At 38.9% G+C, this 20333-nt stretch overlaps 1 protein-coding gene across 2 annotated transcripts in view; it reads right to left on the minus strand.

Moving 5' to 3' along the window:
* The window catches only part of DHRSX (dehydrogenase/reductase X-linked), a 161062-nt gene that overhangs the window by 109600 nt on the left and 31129 nt on the right, over window positions 1–20333 (minus strand). For both annotated transcript variants that reach the window (XM_030971022.1, XM_030971014.1), the window contains 2 exons: window positions 13756–13863; window positions 1569–1637 (listed from right to left, as the gene is read on the minus strand). In XM_030971022.1, the coding sequence (XP_030826882.1) occupies window positions 1569–1637; window positions 13756–13863 (177 nt within the window). The remainder of the gene's footprint in view (window positions 1–1568; window positions 1638–13755; window positions 13864–20333) is intronic.

Genomic DNA, 20333 nt, shown 5'->3' on the forward strand with positions numbered 1-20333 from the left:
ATACACATTTCCATCAATCAGTGAGAAATTCTGAAAAAACAATACTCTTCCAATTTATTTTTAGGCCAAACCTATCAGGGCCTGAGATTACCTAAGCCTCAGTTAAAATAATTACAGTGAGGAACAACTTCAGTTGACTTTAAATACTCTTTCAGCTTCCTCAAACTGACATCTGTGTCTTAACAGTTTATAACTGAGGGCTATAACTGGCTTTACCTTGAAAAAGCAAGAAGGAGTGGATGCTAGAAAAGCCTGTGATCACACAGAGGGAGAAAATAACACAGACCCCGGTTTATTCAGATTCATGCAAGGCACATGACATCATTAATTCCAACTGGTTTTGGTCTCTGCACAGAAACTTCCAGCAAAAGACTTTAATGATGTAAGAATTACCTTTTTCCTTTCATGATCCTTCTAACTATGCCTTAATTTATGATGCTTTTAACTAGCATACATGTATCCTGAGGCTACAATGGATGCACATTTATTTAAGTCAAAAGATAAATCATAATGAAGGGGTTTCTTAACACAATAATTAACATGTATTTTGATCATCATAACAGTAATTATTAGAGGTACAAAAACAGAATGAGATCTCAGAAGAAGCCATGAAGATCCCAAATAGGTTGGACTAGCAACACTGCTCTATTATTTTGCCAAGAAATTATGTGTCAAAGTGGTGGGAATGAATCATCATGCACCACTAGGAACTACACCCAGTGACACCCAGGGACAAAAATGTGAGCTGCACTAACCTCCACCATGAACTGCAAATTGCAATCACAGAGCAGGTAGTGTGGAACGTGCCTTTTCTCTTAGTTATCAAGCTATGCTGCCCTTACCCCTCTACAAACATGACAGATCATCATGTAAAGGAAATAAGAGAAGAACCACAAAAAGGTAGGAATTTAGGCTTGATATGAAAGGTCTATTTATATTTAAGAATGGTTTTACTTTGTCAAGTATTATTAGCTCTTAACATGTGTCAAATGACCCAATCAAGCAGCCTTGATCTTTCAAAAACCTGTTAGCTCCTAAAACAAGGAAAGTAAAAGAGCACACACTCTTACCTGCTGTCACCCTCCCCTTAGCAAAAATTACTGGTATTCTGAGTTTTTTCCCATCTATTAAATCATGCACACACACATATGCAGGCAGACTGTAACTTGCAGGCAACCCTTTTTCAATGACAACAGTAAAGCCAAACCAGGCTGAAAACATTTTTTAAGAAATATCCTATCCATTTTACCCCTGAGTCAGATTTTGTTCTGGAATTCAGTTCATAGAATCACAGAACCATTTGGGAAAAAAGGACCTTAAAGAGCATCTAGTTCCAAACCTCCTGCCATGGACACCTTCCACTAGACCAGTTTGCTCAGAGCTCCATCCAATCTGGCCTTGAACACTTCCAGGGAGGAGCCATCTACAACTGCTCTGGGCAACCTGTTCCAGCGCCCCAAATTAAAAAAAAAAAAATTAGCAATACACAAGGGGACTTCATATAAAAGGAGATGACAGCAAAAAGAGAGGAAAAATGGTTTCTTAAAGGAAATTGTATAATATGGTACCTTTTCCAGTCAAAGTTTCTTCTTTTATTTTCCTCACCGCTTCTTGGCCATCACTTTCACTGTTTGCAGCTGTTAAGGGACAGAAAATGAAAAATTAGCAATGCCATCAATTTAAGGACTGGCACCTATGAAGTGACAACCACAGTGTAGACCCAGTGTGAAGTTTTAGGTGGAAAGGTGTGCTCCAGAGGTTTTCAAAGAGGGCTGCACAAATGCACTGTGATTTCCACAAGTTCTGCCAGTTTATCTCATTTATTCTTATAAAATAGGACTATCTACTGGACCAGCAGACTTAAGATTTCAGTCTGTGAGACAAGTGAATTGTATCACATCCAGATTCTGCAAAAACTTCACTACAGCTTATGGCGGATTTCCCCTTGCTCTTTTTCCAAAATGAAGACTTCCACAGTTGGAGGAAAGTCCTGACTACCCTGTCTCAAATGCTCATGATAGGATTTATTAATGCTAACACAAAATGTGATTAACCATCACATAAATGTCTTTTGTACCATTCACCATTCAGCTTAGGTGGGAGGTTACTAATTGTCTGACATTTGTTTGGCAATTTTTTTATAACACGTCAAAGGAAAAAATATAAGCACAAGAGATATAGGAATTGTTAACACAAGTTGAATTTTAAAAATTAACATTCAATTTATCCATCCACAAATATTTTCCATAGCATGAAACATCAAAATACCTATTGTTTATTATCTAAATTGGACAACAATACTGATATCTCTTACAATCATCATGAAGTAGCCTTTCTGTTTTCCTCATCATATAAAATTCTTCCAAAGTTTCTATACAGATTGTTTGGGGTTTTTTGGGGTTTTTTTTTTTTTTTGTGCCAGCCTGCAGTATCCTGTTCTTGCTTTCACAGCACCACAGAATAAGATGAAGTTGGAAGAGACCTCAGGAGGTATCTTGTTCAGCCCCCTGTTCACATCAGCTGGCACGTGCTTGAATTCTTTTGAGAATGGAGTTTTAGCTGTGCTTCTGCAGTAAAAAAGGACTCAAAACACATCTTTGTTCTCATGATATGCAAGAAAACCCCACATTTACATAAATGTAGCCAAAATTAATACATTTAACATTCCAGATACTGGAGAGAAAATAATTCTCACATAAAATCTAATCATACAGGTGTACAACTGGTGTCTGTAAGTCCCATTAACTATGGACAAGGAAGGAAGGAAGGAAGGAAGGAAGGAAGGAAGGAAGGAAGGAAGGAAGGAAGGAAGACCCAAAACAACAAGGCAGATATTTGCAATATTTTCTTCTTGGTGTTTTTCTCCCTTTAAAACCATCCAGCCTTGTAGAGAAGAAAAACATTCAGTTTGATGCTAATTTCCAGATATAGATTCAGCATCAACAAACAAACCCTCCAATGAAACCCTGCCATTTCTGGGGAAATTTGTGCACAGGGTTTATGGGCAACAGATTAATTTTCCTCACTGTTTCATCTCAGGTAATGTACTAGAGTAGGATTTCAAACTCAGAGTGTTGTTATTTATTAGGCTGGGTAGTGTTATGCTAGAAATAAGAATACTTTTGTGCCAATTCTGTGAACATCTTATTTAAGTCCTCTTTTATTCAGCACCTCTCATGCAGAGATCTGGCTTATTAAAGCCTCCAGTGTCATGATATAACTCTCAGTATGTTCATTTAATTTGTTCTTTTAAAAGAGCTTGTGTTCACAACAAATTTTAATTTGCTTTATTTTGCTGTTATATAAATGGTTATTCATTAAAGCTCAGTGCCTTCAAAATGAGCTCATTTTATTTATATTTGCATATTTTTCACTCTGGACCACTGGGAAAAAAATTATTATTTTGCTAAACAGTCACTTCAGATGTCTGTTTCCAGCCTGATCCAACAGAGTTTGAAAACCAGATGCTGAAGGCTGGAGTATTGCAAAATTGAAATAGCTTCAGTGAAAACTGCCACAATAATAGAGGTTTTCAAAATCCTTCTTTCAAAGAAAATCCTGCAAGAAAGAATAAAGACATTGAGCAAATGACCAAAATCCTTACAAAAAGTTCAAAGACACTTAGATCAGAAGGATGGATACCATGAAACTGGGAGGCTAATCTAGGCTTCTGAGTTAGGTTAAGGAGATCAGCATCCCTTTGTCAAGGGGGGAGAGGAAAGGGACATTGCACTTTTGCACTGCTTCCCTTCTAGTACATCCTTCTGGGATCTTCTAAGCAAAGTGAGTGGTAGGCATCAAAAAGATCAATCTCCTTTTAAGTGCTATATTACTATTCAGAATTTTAAAAAAATGCTTTTTAAGTCATCAAGTTAACAGAGTCAGCTTTGCGTTGGGAAAAATCAAAACTAATCTGCATCTTCTTGATGAAGTTGGGTCACTAAAGGGCACAACCTTCAAGTGCATTGAACAGATGTACAGCGCCCTAAATTCAGGATGGTTTACTAGACCAGGGTCAAATTCTTACTGCTGCCAGCTGGTTTAAATCCTCAGTATCATATTTGTAATGATTCTTTAAAATTTTTTTTGATACACAAGCTAATCCTCTGGCTGGACATTTTTTCAATGATTCACCATAATTTCCATACGTTCCATATACTGGAATTTATCCATTTTAAGTGTTGTAGCATCTGTAGCATAAGATCTGCCTACTCTGAATTCAAATGGTTTGAAGGGAAGGGTAAGAAAGGGAAGAGAGATCATGTATTTTATGCAGTGAGGGAATCTTAGAAAAAGCTTTAAGAACAAGGGATTCATTGTCTTGGGAGCTTAGATCATCAAAGTACCTAAAACCATAACAATCTTGCTTTTCATGCTAATTTAAAATGTCTACTGGGAACTCAAAATAGATATAGTTTTCTCAAGAACTGTTTATGCAAGCAGTTCAGTGCCCTACCTGATAGGGTTTTTTCCACTTAATCCACAAATAGTGAAGAATTTGGGTGAGACTTATTCAATAACAACGCTGACTAAAATCAATTCTCAAAAAAACCCTTTATAATATAAAAATAAATTCATTCTAAACAGATGCACCCATATAAAATCAGATATCATTTCAATGGCATAAAAAATATAATTCTTAATAAAATACTGAAAAAGGAAAACATATTTAAATACAACTTTTAGTCAAAAAAATGTACTCATCTCTTCAACATTTACTTCCACAAACATCACAAGTCAAAGCAAGTTGATATGAAGCCACCAGAGAAGTACATACTAAAATTCTTATCAGCACCAATTGGCTTTGGATCTTTTCTTAAATGTCAGGCTCTGTCATTTCAGTCACTGAAGTAGATCCTAACTCTGAAAGTTATTTCAGGGATTTCAACAGAATTATCACAGACATTGCTCAGTCTGAACAAGGCTGAAAAAAGCACAGCCCTTAGAAAGTCTGCATGGGCTAAAACCACATTATCGCTAATTAAGGGGTTCTGATACATCTATATGTATTTTTATACTATATTTTTAATTTCTTTGAATGTGACTATCTCTTCAAAAGAGTAATTGCCACTCACACACTGAATTTATGTACAAAACTGATCCTGATAAAGAAAGGAAGAGCTTTTCCAAATGGTGTTTTGCAAAACTAAGAATTTGCAATCTTGATGTTTCAAGGAAATGGACTTCAGGGCATTATAAAAAATTTAAAATAGTCTTTGATCAACAATAGAGCCTGAAAGCTTAAGATTGCCTGGAGAGAATAAACCCACAAATCCAAAAAGCCTTTGCTTACTTAAGTGTGTCAAGGGAAAAATTTCCTCACTTTCAGTAAGATAACACAAAATGGAGACAAATAAAAAACTTTTGGAGATGAACACCAAGAAGATTCAAAGCAACCAGCACGTGGTGTCAAGACCTGACCCCTCCAGCTTGGAGCCCGAGAGCCACCTTGTGCACAAGATACCCCTCAGCCTGCGATAAACCCAGAGTAGGGAAGCCCAGGGGGAAGGCAGGACTGAGAGCTGCCCAGTGGCAGGGCAGGCACATCACGTCCCAGCTCTCCCCACATGCCCCAGCCGCTGGCAGGTGTGACCCTCTCAGTCACCAGTGCCTGGGGAACCTGAGATAACACTCATCCCTTGACCTGTGGAGCCATAATTACAGATCAGTTACTCCCTGACACAATGGATCACTTTCCAGGGTGTGCAGCATGCCCCATGGCCCTTCCCTCTCCCCACTGCTGACTTCGAGCAACCCAAGCTCAGAAGTGGTGCCCACAAACTCCTAGGTGTCTACCAGGAAAAGCTTGGTGGTACTGTAATCAATTCTGTATATGTGTATGCCACCTGATTAGGGAATTGCAAAGGATAATGGTTAGATGCCTTTGCACAACAGAATATAAAAGTTTCCAAATGGAAATTTGAATTAAGATGCCTCCTCAGAGTAGCATAATCCTCATTGTTATCGAAGGGGAACTGATTTATTTGAAGCACCAGCCTGAAGACAGGGCTTTTGAGGGCACCCAATGCCTCAAGAGGAAAACAAAATCCTATCAGCTGGTGTTAGGAAGATTATGATTTTATGAGTGTACACAAAAAATAGAACATGCCTAAAAGAGAGGAATAACTGTCCCCAAAATCTCCAAGGATGAGAAATTTGAACTCAATACAATATGAGCAGGTTTTTTAAGGAATTTATAAAGTTTCTTTTGAAGGAATTTGTAAAATCTTCAATAAAAAGAATACAGATCTTACATCTCATATGTAAAACATTTAAGGCATGGATTTCAATAATAGGTATAAGGCTGTGACCTGCTGTAAAAAATAAATTGCGAACATGATACAAACTTCCTTGTGTCTAGAGATACCATATCTTTTGTCATTGAGTTCATCATGCAATAGTCACAATTAAATACATGCCTTCCTTACATGAAAAGTGAAAATATTGTTGTAAGTATTCCTTTGAGAAAATAAGCAAAAAATGAGCAATGGAGAGAATGTCAATTTGCAAAGAGAAAAGAAATCATCGTTATTGCCTTAGGTTTCAGCTACCCACCTGTTCCAACAAGAGGTTAAGAATGACTCAGTTTATCAAACCCAAGACACATCTAGACAAGTGTCCTCTTTCCAACAGTAGTAACCTGTAGCAGATACTTAAGGAAAAGACATGACAGCAATAAGTCTAGGAGTGATTTTCTCCGATACACCCTCCCAGAAGCAGGAAGTTTCAGAGATTTCCTGAATCCAAGGTCACACATAGCCTCCCAATGAGCATGGCCTGCACTACTTCACCTAATTGCACTTTCAGTTCATTCAAGAGCTTGACTACCAGAGAGTCCACACAGGCTCTGTGATTTAATGACACATTTAATTACATTCAAAAGCCTGTACTTCAGTAGCTTGTTTGTTGTTTTATTTTTTATTTTCTTGGATGTTCTCCACTTTGTGTACAATAATGAAGGGAATGACTGCTTCTCCTTCACTTTCTACACCATCCATAGCTGTATGATTCCACACCTCAGTCATCTGTTTGGAAGCAGAAGGATGTTTGTTCTGTGCCCCACCTTGTACAAAGCCATCCTCTACTCCTAACCATCACTCTTTAGTTTTTTCCAGTTCAACCAGACTCCTTTTGAGTATGCACAACAGGATGATCCAATAGTTTCTATAAAGGAAGAGGGACGCTTACTGTCCTATTTTCGTCTCCTTTCCTGCTAAGTAATATAATTTTATTTGCCTTTATGACTGGCACGAAATATCGATGATGTTGTACATTGAGCTTTCAAGAGTAAATCACAATATTTATTTAACTCTTTGACTAGCAGTTAATTTAGGTCCTATTCTTGTAAATACATAGGTGTGGCTGTTTTTTCTCATATTCAGTATTTGCATTTACTAACACTCTGTATTTATCCATCCCTTCATAGCACAGTCATCCACTATTGGGAGATTATTTCCTATTCTTCACAGTAAAGATTTCACAAGGCATCTCTGGACACCTCCCAGTCCCACCCTCTGCTACAATTGATGGCCCAGGACCATGTCCACTCATATCTCAGGTGTTTCCAGGGATGGAGACTCCTCAACCTGTGCCAGTGTCTGAACACCCACAATGTAAAAAAAAAAAAGGGAAAAAAAAAGGATTTTTTTTTTCCCATTAGGTACTTATACACTGGAAAAGATCCCCCTAACTTCTTTTCAGTCTGAATACAGCTCTCTCAGCCTCTCCTTACATGTCAGAAACTCAAATCCTTTAATTATCAATAGTCAAACAATTTTGAATATCCTAAACACATTTAAACAAAATGCATCATCTCACTCTTCACCCTGTATTCGATATCTATCTTTGATAAATGTACTGAACATCTGTCTGTGAGACCACAAGCATCTTTGCTCCAACTCAAAGCTGCTAAATTATTTCTCAATATTGTTTTCTGCCTGCTAATCTATTACTAAACTACAAGAAAACTTTCTTTTATCTCAAGATAAGCCATCCACTTTAAATCTTTTGGCATGAATCTTAACAAAAGCTTTTGAAAACTAGGATTAAATTAATTCACACAGTTGTTGAATATTTCAAAGCTTTAGGCATAAATGCTTAATGAATAAATTAAACAAGCACCTAGAAAAACTGCACTAGCTCTTCCAAAATTGCAAGAACACATATTTAACTCTTCTTTTTTTTTAATGCCTGACTTATTTTTCAATATGAAAAACACACTTACTGGCCTATGCACAATATTTTCCCAAAACTGCCCAGCACTGTATTTGTCCATCTTATACTTCTCCTTTACCAAAGATAATTTAAGGTTTTATGCAGCAGATACTAGTCCAGAAATACTTTTTCACTTCTGATGGATTTTGGTTTTAATCACAGTGGCCTGATTTAGATTGTTTTCATTTCTTTTTGATGCCTAATACTGTGTTTATACTGAGTTTGTAACAATCTCCATACTATTTTAAGCTCTGTATCTTTTTAGCTGCTCATTTTATATACTTCAGAGACAGTGAACAGATTGAAAACTTCAAGCCCATTTGGTTGCTCCTCATAAGGTTGCTTTTCCATCCCCCTGATAAAACTTCTTTTCCTCTAAACCCTTTAAGACCATTTTGAAATAGGCAGACCAGAACACAACATAGTATTTACAGTTCTGGCCCACAAAGGATTCAGACAGTTGAATCAACTCATATTGTCTGTTTAGTTTGTTCATTTTCTAACCATTTCTAATATTTGTTTTGATTTTTGCACCCTATGGAGCACCACTGAATTTCACAGAATGATCTATTTTGACCCTGAGATCTACTTTCAAAGTGATGATGGTCGACACAGAATGCGTTAAAATTTGGCGTTAAAATTTTTCCCCGTGTCCATCACTCCATATTGATCTACATTGAGCTGTACATGCCTTTTAACACTCAGGTTCTTATGGTCTTCCTGCAATTCTTCACACATCCCTGGTCTTTATCACCCTGAACAATTTGATACAATTTGAAGTACTTGTCATTTCATTATGTGCTCTTCCTATAAAATTATTTGTTGAAAGCACCATATGTTAAAACAAGCACAGACGTGACAGACTTCCAACAGAAGTCAGGGACTAAAGTGTTTGACAAGATTCAAACATATTTGGAAGACTGTGTGTGGCTGTGTGCACATGTATGGTGCATAATTAACAGTAAACAGAGATTTTCATAACCCTGATTACAGTGCGCTGATATGATAAAACCTGAACTGAATTACAATTATAAAGGAATCGGTGTGGATTTCCTTTATGCTCATACACAAAAATGAAATCATCATCCACTTTTAATAGGTTGGTAAAATTTTGACACTTCCTGACTAACTCTAGCATTCATTCAGGCCTTAAAAAACCTGGCTGAAATTAGGAAGATAAATATTTTTTAAAAAAAATTATATAACCCAAGCATCTCATAGATCCATGTATATTAAAAAAAGACTATTAAAGTAACCCATAAAAATTTTCAGTAATTGAAATTAAATCAAACTGTCTTTGAAAATGAACTATTGCACCATCTTGATAGGATTTAATTATCCCTCGTAAGTCACTTTGCATTATTATACAATATAAGAATTGTCTGATTCATGGTGCAGAGAATCCAGCTTGAAAATTGGAAACTAATGGGAATGAAAGAGGTGACAGAAATATCTCTTGCTTAACGTCCTGCAGAGCTTGCCGAGGTCACACAGAAGTGCTGAATCTGGTGATGGAAGTACATTTATTTATGCCAAAATTGCAGGGCTCAAGCCAAAATTGCATAGCTCAAATAAGTCACCTGAATATATATACATATATATAAGTATAATGAGATTGCTTCCTTTAAAGTGTGAGCCTGTCTTAGAAACCTGTGACACTGATATACTCAGACATTAAAGATTGATTACACTGCCCTGAACCTGGTGTTTTATACCAAGCAAAAGTGTAACATTGCAAAGGTGCAAATATTTTGATTTTTATTCACTGTTTTCAGATAGAATTATCAAAACTTCTACATTAGATATTATCACACATTATCTCAGCCTTCTTTTATTAATGTACTGAGGGAAAAAAAAAAGAAAAAATCAAATTGAGGCTTTCTTTTTTGAGTCAACAATTTTAACATGCACACACAGCATCCTCATAAAATTAAATAGCTGTGAACAGGGAGGAAAGAATAGGAATAGTTTATGCTTTTTTATCATACTAAATAGAGACTCAGAGAACTGTGGTAAACGCTTTGAACCAGAGCTGAACATACTGGGTTTTATATCCTGGGCTGGGGGAGGTCATAGAAATGTCCATGATATCCTCATTTCCAGAGTCCTCATTGTGAAGAGCATATTTATTTGTTAGTGCATACAAAACATTACCTTCAGTATCAGTCACTGCTGAATACAGTGTGCAATTTACTTTCTGTCTCTGAAAATGAAATTGCAAGTTTATTTATCAACAAGTAAATTGCATAGGAGGGAGCAGGAGCTCCATGTATGGCTGGATTGTGAAGATTCATCACAGCCATCAGTCTTCCCTACCAGGGGTTTGGTGTTTGCCATGAGATTTTCCTGAAGTAAAAGCCCTGCTGACTGTGAGTGCAGCTACTGAGAAAAGCAGCCTGGAAGAAAGCCTCAATGAAATCTATCAAACAAATATACAAATATACAGAAAATTACTTTCATCATTGTAGCATTCATTAAAACCTCTTTCTCAGGGAGAAACTGAGGGCAGGGTGAGCAGCACCTGCAGAAGGAAACCATCAGTGGGGGATGGAGTCTTGTGCACCAGTGCTGGGACTGGAAGGGAAGGAGGTTTAAAAGAACTATGAAACCACTTGCTGTAAAGGCTCTGAGTGAAGATACTGCCTTTTCATACAGTGCCTACTCATGCTCCACAAGGTAACATGCTTTCTACTTATTTGCTTTCCTCATTCCATTGGTGGATTGGGTTTAAAAGTAGGTTGTTTCAAATATTTACTCCTCTAAAATGTCAAACTGAATCAAAATCACATCCATCACAAATGGTGAATCATTTTTCACATCAGACATTCAGTCTTGACTCATTTGCCTGCTGCAGGGATATCATCCTTTCTTGCTACAGTTCCTATAATGGGAAACAAGCATTCAGTGATTGAGCATGATTGACTGCAAGCTACATGTAAGTCTCTCTTGCAAGCCCAGATTCGCTTAACATCCACACCTTTTTCACAGAAGTTCATGTCAATACACAAACATAGGGTTAAAACAATCCTAGAGGAGAAAGCTTGAGCACACTTGCTCTCTTATTTGAGCCTTGTGTGGCCTGAAGCAGAATGTGCTAATGCATGCCAATGTGCCAGCAGATATTTCAAACCTACTCTGGACACTTGGGCCCAACAGTTATGAGCAAGGATGGAAGGTCATTGCATTTAATGTGCTTTTGAGACTGTTATGATCTTGCAGCTGGAATAGTGCCTGGGACTATCCATTCTTCTGACAGGGTTGCTTTGGTCTGAAGAGTTTCACAGGCAAAGAAGATGGCTGTGACTCATAGGGCTCAATGTTTAGGTCAGAGTCTGCTCGGAAGAAATGAATCAGCTGGAGGACTTACTCATCAAATGCTTCCTATAATTAATTTCATTAATTCACATTTGTAGGGATTCGTATTGATACAATTGTGGAGTCAATGGAAGTGCGTGTGTTTTTAGGCACCAAGAGAAGGAGCAAAGTGTTAAAGGAATACCCTTTATTGACAAACAAAAGACATGTTTAGAGAACACTGTTCCTGTGCTGTGCATGTCAAGACCACAGCACAGAAGACTGGCAGCAGACGACCATGCACTCTGCCATCAGGAGAATAACATCTCCAGGTTATAGCTTATTATCCATATCAGTATTTTTCCTGTTAGCCCAGCCTAAAAATAGGCTATAGACAGAGCCTAAATATTGCAGACCAGGAAAAATGAACTGAGAGCTGCTGAGCAATATAAAAGATCACTGAAGAGTAGTGGTTGGAAGGGAGCTCTGTCCAATCCCCCTGCTAAGGCAGTTTCACGCAGAACAAGTAACACAGGGCACATCCAGATGAATTGTAATACCTCCAGAGAAGGAGACTGCACAACTTCTGTGGCAGATCTGACCATAAAATAGCCTGTCACTTCTGGTCAAGAAGAACCACAGGGACAGGCTAAGGACTGTCAGCTGGCACGACCTTTCCCATACTCAGGTGATGCTCACAAGATCTCAGGAGCTCACACATCTTGGTGCTTCTGAGACATGGGTGTGAAGGTGAGTGAATGAGATTTATGACAGAGTGACTGTGAGTTGAAAAAAAATCAGCTTATTTAGAGATTCTGCACCTAAATCTCATCTTCCCATTCCCAAAACTCTCACATTGAATTTTTTATATGGAATACCCTAAACTTTAAGTGATACAAAATAAATCTTGAAAAAAAAGAATGTTCTATGCTTTTGTGACCCTATGCAAAGAGAAGAAAATTACCCTTTTTGTTTTCCCAGAGTACATTTTTGCAGTCCACCTTAAAGATGAAAAGCAATTTTAGTGAAATATTAATGCTGACATCATTAGCTACATCTAGCTACATTAGTAACACCTGGCATTTAGCTACATAAAGAAGCATCTACTTGCACTTTGCAGACGCTTGGGTTTGACACATCTATTAAAACATGTATGAATAAGTGGTGCTCCACATTATACCTGTATGATTCCAGGACAACTCCATTATGTTACTGATTGCACTACACTAAAAGTACATGGCTACTGTGCTCTTGTCCATTGTTTAGAGTGCGATTGATATGTGTACAGGACCTTAGAGAGAGCAAATTCTGTATAAAAGTTGAACAAAATGGCATTGCCAGCTTGATAGTATACAGTGAAACAGCAATCTTCAGTGACTCTATGGAATAAAAGTTACAGAGGTTTAGCTAAAAATCTAGTTAAGGAAAGATGAAGTGAGAAATGTAGCATTTTAAACATATGAGTATTCATTACACTACATTCTGACTTAGTGGACATATTAGTGTATAAATATATATATGTTATAGAGAAAGCTTCAAAAAATAGGAAGTCTCCTAAATAGTGTTTGCAGTAGAAATAAGAAACGGTGCACAAAGGACAGTTTTTGAGTTCATAAAGAACTCAAAAACCTAACTTCAAATGTCCCACTCTAACTCAGCCACCTTATCAACTCTTTATTATCAATGGAGAGGAACAGGCACCTCCAGAAGGTGAATTGCCCAATCCGTCTCAGACTGACATGATTGAATCTCCAGGTATTTATTTTCTTGTCTTGCCTACAGAGGTCTCTTACAGTGACAAACTGAGAAGTAAATGTGCAATTTTTACATGGATAAGGGCTTCCTCTGTCCTTATAACACAGATCATCCCCCACTAAACACTGTAATACTCCTTCAACTCTTTAATTTGTTTTCTTCTTAATGAACACATACACCCCAACGCTGATGCATGATCTATCCCCAGTAACAAGGAGCTAAATAAAATAAATACTTTTGTAATACTAATTTTTTAAGGTTTTTTATTGTTCACTTCTTATCTAAGGTAGTACAACTCTTCCAACAGAAAAAATTGCATCCACTATTTTTTTAAGATCTTGCAAAGCAAAACACAAATCAATCTTTAGTTGTGCTAAACACTATCAAAATATTCTCCTACATTCTCCTGATGCCAGAAAGAAAATACACCTCAAAAGGAAAAAAAAAAGACTTTATAAAACAAAAAGTATATTAAGAAAATAATGACTTTACCTATTATCACATGCATGCCAAGTCTTGCCAAATGCTTCGCAGTTTGGTAACCAATTCCTTTAGTGCCTCCAGTCACTATAGCAACCTTTCCATTTTGTGTAGGGAAAACTATATGAGAAAAAAGAAATAACACAAGGTTAGTTCACAACAGTAACACAATCAAGAAGTTCAGATGTATTTTTAAGAGTGTACACTTAACAGACTGCTCAAGCCAGGCCAGTAAACAATCTCAGGAACAAACTCTGTATGGAAATAAAAACTTTGGAATTTTTAGCGCATTATTTACTGCGCTATAATTTTCCAGTGTTAACAGTTCACAAAAGACTGAGGTTGACGACATGAAAAGCAAACAACCACTTCAGAAATTTTCTCATTTCTATTTGCATGCATTTCATCATCCTGCAGTCATCTGACCTTTACAATTTCCACCATAATTTTGTTACTGAGCAAGGTGGCGGCAGTTACGTCAGCTCGGGGGTGGCTTACTCAACGTGTACAGGGAAAAAATTCAATTGGCAGCATGATTCCCTGGAAATTTCTTGAATGACAAGACCAGCCTCTGTCAGTAACATGGAGGAAAGATCTCAGTCAAAGGTGAGCTGTCAAAAGTACACCAGCTGACCCAATATCGCTGCATAACTGAGCACTTTCCCTTCTGAAATCACAAGGCCCTGAGCTCCAAAGAAAGGAGGAAGGAATTTTCTTGCATGAAAGCCCCCATCTCCTTTTCCTACCTATACCAGCCCTGTCCCACAGAAGCCAGCATCCCCGATGCCCACTGTCAGCCTCACTCTGCCTCCACTCCAAGTGCTCCTGGACCCACACACAGCCTGGCAGGCAGGGAATGCTCCCAAACTCCCTCTGCTAGAGGGGTGGCTTAGACACATCTTGTGTCTCCTGCCTCCCCAGGAGCCCTTAGCCTGCCAAGTGAGCCAAGAAGCATCTGGGATGGCCCTTACAGAGCAGCTGCCATCCCAGCTATGAGCTCTCACACTGGGTGCAGGCTGCACAGCACATCCCCCCACCATGGAGGGAGTCCTGCAGCCAAAGAAGAGCAAAGGCATTTTCATTCAACTCCTTGGGAAAGGCCTGAATTAGGTCTAATATCAACTACAAATTTTTTTGGGGGGTGAAGAATGTTTCATGTGAAGCACCATGTGGTCCTTGGGTGACCAAGGTGAATTTCTAATTTGCTTTGGAGTCAAAGCCGTGAGGTATTTGCACAGGAAAAGTAGTATTGAATACTTCATTTTACTGTGGTGTCTGTAGGCAATACTATAGATAAAAAATGTTAAAAAGATGCCAAGTTTCATCTATCAAAGGACTTTCTATTTTGATTTCCAGGTTTTTAGGGGATTGCTTTGTTGTACAGTACCAACTCATATTTTACATAGCTATGAAACACAGGACTAGCACTGATACAAGCTCCCTACTTCACAGCAACTTCAAAAAGGATCCACATTTCACCTTTTCTGAAATACATAGTTCTTTCCATCATGATTCAACATGAATTTCTCTTCTCTTCAGGTAACAACTTGATTCTTCCCATCCATGAAGAACAGAAATTGGTTGCATTTCTTTGAAGGTTAACTCCAATTACAGTGATATGTATGCACATAGGTGTCCTGACATATATAATTCAAGCTAAATAAGACTTCCCAGGAGCCTTCTTAAGGTGCTTCAGTTTAGCTATAGAAAGCCCTGCAATTTCCACCAAAAATATTTATAATCATAAACTCTGAAGAAAATGCCTACAGGTCCAAATCTAGTAAAGAGAAAATGCACTCTTTTGGGCCTGAGTACTATAGGGTTTGCAGGGAACCCCGACAAGGGAAGAGAAATGATGCAGCTGACTCCATCTTATCATTAATAATTAATATAATTAATTACTTTATTATATTATATTATTCTATATTATATAACACTATGTTACATTACGTCTAAACTGAATCTGAGTGTGCACTCACTCTGCACACCGTGAATCTCATGACTATCTCCCGACAGTCCTGACACACACACACACAGCTTGCCCTGATAGGCCAAGGAAACAAATCACCTTCCCTTTGGGTAAACAATCTCCATGCTGCATTCCACATTTGCACAAACACAGGCACAGCAAATAAGATAAGAACTGTGTTTTCTTTCTCTGGTGTTCAGAGAATGTGAAACCCAGAAATACTCTTGGGAAGAATTGTGCCTTGCTTTTCTCTGTGAGGAGAAATGTGGGGCTACAGAGTACCTTCTCTTCCTCTTCTGCCTCCCCATGCCTCCTTTGCTTCCTGGCCTCTCACCACATTGCTACCTGACATTTGGATTTCACATGCTGCATACAGGTGCTGTCACTCATTTCCATTACTGCACCACCTATTGAATAAGAAGTGACATTTTAATGTGAAATTCACTTAGAAGAAAATTAATGAAAGAAAAAGAGAAAAAGAAGTCAGGACTGGGGAAGGGGCAATGACATGAAGTGAAAATGGGTAGTCAGAAGAGGAAAGCAGTAACAGGTATCACTGTGATAAAGTGGTTCTTAGCAGAGGACCCGATTTAGCAGATGGAAGAAGATGTCCAGTCCTATCCTGTCCATAGTGACTGCAAAGAAAAGGACAATTTTTTGGTCCTAGTGGCCACTTAAAGACTCCACTGTAAATATGCATTCTGTGCAATCCTATATTACAGAGAAGTTTAAAACAGACCTGCTTGTAGCAGCTAGCCCCAAGGACCTAAGAAAGCAGACTGGGAGGGAGAAATGAGGGCTGCAGACACACAGATAAGTGGTCATTATCTGTTTTATTTCCAAGAGATACACCTTCCACACAACATGGTTTTGTATAGACACAACACTGCATGGCACAACTCAATCTATGCACTCACTTCAGTCAAAATGGGAAATGCAAACAGAAAAACTGAAATACATCGGGGAGGCAAGTGGGGTAGGAGGAAAAGAAACTCCTCAATTAATTCTTAATTGTTATTAATTTTAAAAATATGTACAGTTTCCATCAAGTCAGATGCCTTAGTGTAAAATGAATCTCCATTTAAATGAGACATAATTAGCATTTATGTCAACAAAAGTAGTCAAGATCAAATATAGGTTCCGTGTGTATCCAGGGGCAACTCCAGTGAAAGGCAGTTTATTAGAGCCCTGTTCCCTCTAGAACTCCAACCTCATGTGGAATTTGCAGTACACCCAACTTTCAGTGTTGAAACATCACTTCCATGATGAAAACTCAGCATGAAAGCAGACCTGTGCTCAGCCTGGTTTTCAGCAGATACTGGTTTATTTTGTGTGAGAGGTTGAGCTGAGTGCAGCTGGAGCCTCACAGCCCCCCAGGCAGGAGGCAGTGGGGACCCACCAGCTTTGCAATGCCCAGAGTGGTTCCCTCTGGCACTCCTTGCATCTCCTTTAAACCAACCCAGTTCTCTCGCTCCCTCTGCTCCTGGTAAGGAGGTAGATACTGATCTCAAGTTCAGAGGAATAATGCCAGTGATATCTCTGTGGGACATGAGAACAGTACAGCCCTGTGCTAATGAAATCCCCTGACCAAGCAGGAGCTGTTAATTTCCCTTGGTCTTCAAAGGAACCAGCCTGCAGTCCTTGGGTGCTCCTTTATCACACCAGTGGCTGAGAGAAGCTTCTCTCAAGCTGCAGGTTCTGCCTGCATTCCAACCTATTTGGACAACATAAGCCTGTTTACTTTGCAAGTGGATTACCCTAAAACAGGAAAATAAGGCAGATTTATTATGTCCTGATATGAGGCTATTTAAAAAGAATTATGTTGCTTTTAAATATACTTGTCCTTAATCAGAATTAAATTGCATGTACATAGACATCCTCACACAAATTCAATACTACAAAAAAGGAAGGCAATTCTGTAATTTTAAAAAATACTAATTTTCAAGGGACTCTAAAACAGGGCTGTCAGGGTGCCCCTGCAACTGCCAAAACCACACAGAAATAAGACAGTCTGCAGACCCTTATCAATGACAAATTCCATATCAACGAGCAGTTCCTGCCGGCAAAATCTCAGCTCTGGAGCAGGGATGAGAGTCATTGAAGTAGCCAAATCAAAACAAAAGCAGCAACCTTTCTCTCGTTTTTCAAAAATACACCATGTGAACACAGACAATGCAAGCCTCAGAAGAAGAGCTTCACTTGAGAGTAGCTTGCTTTGGTATTCTGAAACCTTGACAGTACATGGTGCTTGAGGCCAAGGGAAAAAAAAGAAGAAAAAAGTATTAGAAGTTTATTTAAAGCAAATTGCATCAAATTTTTACAAAGTTCCATCTCCTACCTTACTAATCCAGCATCTGCCTTGTGGCACATTATGGGTCATGTGGACATTGAAATAAAATTTCTTTCTATTAATTTCCTCATTAACCTTTCTTTTAAGACATTGAAGGCCAAGGGTAGAATTTAGAATGTCTGAATCAGTCACCTGTATTTATCAGGCAAGACCTGAGCACAGCTGAAGGCACCCAAAAAGTTGGTCAGTGTCCTCCTGTGAGGTGCTATGCTGGGACCTGCCTGCACCTCCTGAGCTGGCCACACAGTGCAGGAACTTTGGTGCTATTTGTGCTGGAGACATCCCTACAGACAAATCTCAACAGTTTTTTGGCTTTTTTCATTCCTCCTATAACTGAATAATTTACATGCAAATATTAGGCCTGAAGGTAACTGGCAGAAGCACAGATGGAAAAAAAAATAAAAAGAAAAGGACTAACAATAAATATTTAGTTTCATGACTGAATAACAAGATACAAGTTTGGAGTGATTCCTGTATAGCAACACTGAGTGAGAAAAGAAGGCAAACTGTAATTTCCAGTCCTCATCTAACACCACAGGACAAGGCACAATCAAGTTCTTCTAGATGGATTAAAGAAATCATATATCTCAATGTACCACAGAATTATTGAGTAGTTTTTCCTGTTGCAAAATATTCTGACTATTTTTCTCAGATTTATACCGTGGCCATGTTGAGATTATAGCCATTAAGCAGATGTAGAAAAAGAATTCATTTTCCGCTCTGAGAGGCAATCAGTAAACTGCTGGGGAGCCCATGCAGCTTTTAGCAACAGCCTTTTGTGTGTGCCTTACAGAAACATCTCCATAAAATTCTGGTTTGGCAGAAACCAGGCCAACAGGGTCTGGATTCAAATGTCATTCTAGGACTATCCTAACAGAAGACAATTTAGGTACTCAAATCCTGACAGATAAGCCAGACAAACTGCGTGTGCCTCAAGCCTGTCCTAAGCCTGCGCACAGGATTTTTTCAAATGCAAATTGTCTTCCCAAATTTGCACACCAAAATCTTTTCTGCTTCCAATCACTTTCCTAATGAACATCAATATGCAATCAAGATTGAAGTCCTTTAAGGCTGGAAACCAGGTAGGTGGCAACCAGCCCGACGAGTCCTTCTGTGAGAAGGCATCCTGCTGGTTTCAGCAGCTGGGGCCATGGGGCTCAGTGCTGATGAACAACTGCCATGCACACATGCAGGTCCACAGGCACACCGCCAACAGCTCCAACACACCTCAGATGGCTGGATGCATTGTGAAAGACAGACTTATCTGTCCAGGGACAGCATCTGTTTCCAAACACAGCTGGAGTTCTGCATCAGAGAGGAGACAAGCCTCCAAGCTTTTGTTAAGAATCATGAGGAAATGGAGGTATCGGAGAGGCTGGCCCTGGAGTCACTCATGGGAAGAGAAAGGTGTTGAAGAACCAGAACAGCAGGAGAAACCAAACCATGGAAATATGTCCCTTGCCCTACAAACTCATAGGTATCTCAAGGTGCTATTAATGGAATAGCAGCAGTTGGATGGCTCTAAGAACTTCAGCAGCCAGGGGAAGACCAAATTTAATAAGGCTCCCACGCAGCCACGGACAGGGAATAGGACTGGTAACAACTGCTCACAAAACCACAGCAAAACCCCTGGCACACATAAGTTTCTTGTTTAACCAACGCACAAGACACACACAGAGCCTGAAATGCTGCATGCCAGTGAAACAACAAACAACAACTCACACTTATCAATTCTGGAGACTCACAGAAGTTTCATCCCTGTATTTCAGGGGAATGCACACTCAGCCCGTGCCCCATGAAGTGGACATTTCCACAACACAGCACAGCTCCCACACAGCAGCAGCAATTTGTCTGGGCTCCCTGGGCTGCCAACCAGTGCTGTAACTCCAGCCAAGGCCAGGATGCTTGGACAAATGGCCGAAGTGCAGCAAGGCAGCAAATGACACAAAAGGAGAGGAGCTGGCAGATACACCAACTAGAGAAGCAGAGCGCTCAGCCAGCTAAGGAGATAACATGTTTACTCATCCCTTCCTGACATTGTCAACACAAGAACAAGTGACATTTCTTCAGAGTTAGTAGCAAACATCTGCTCAGCCAGACTAATGATTTTTTTTTTAATTGCCAGTGAAAACAACTTAAAAAAAAAACAAACCAAACTTAAGGCTGCTCTAAATTTATAACATTTGTTTAGCTTTTTGATAAGCATGCCAGCTTGCTTACAGGGATGAAGTGATAACATTTGCAGGCAAGATGACAAGCCCTTCACAGAAG

The sequence above is a fragment of the Camarhynchus parvulus genome, chromosome 1, assembly GCF_901933205.1.
Source record: "Camarhynchus parvulus chromosome 1, STF_HiC, whole genome shotgun sequence".
NCBI classification, from domain to species: Eukaryota; Metazoa; Chordata; class Aves; order Passeriformes; family Thraupidae; genus Camarhynchus; species Camarhynchus parvulus.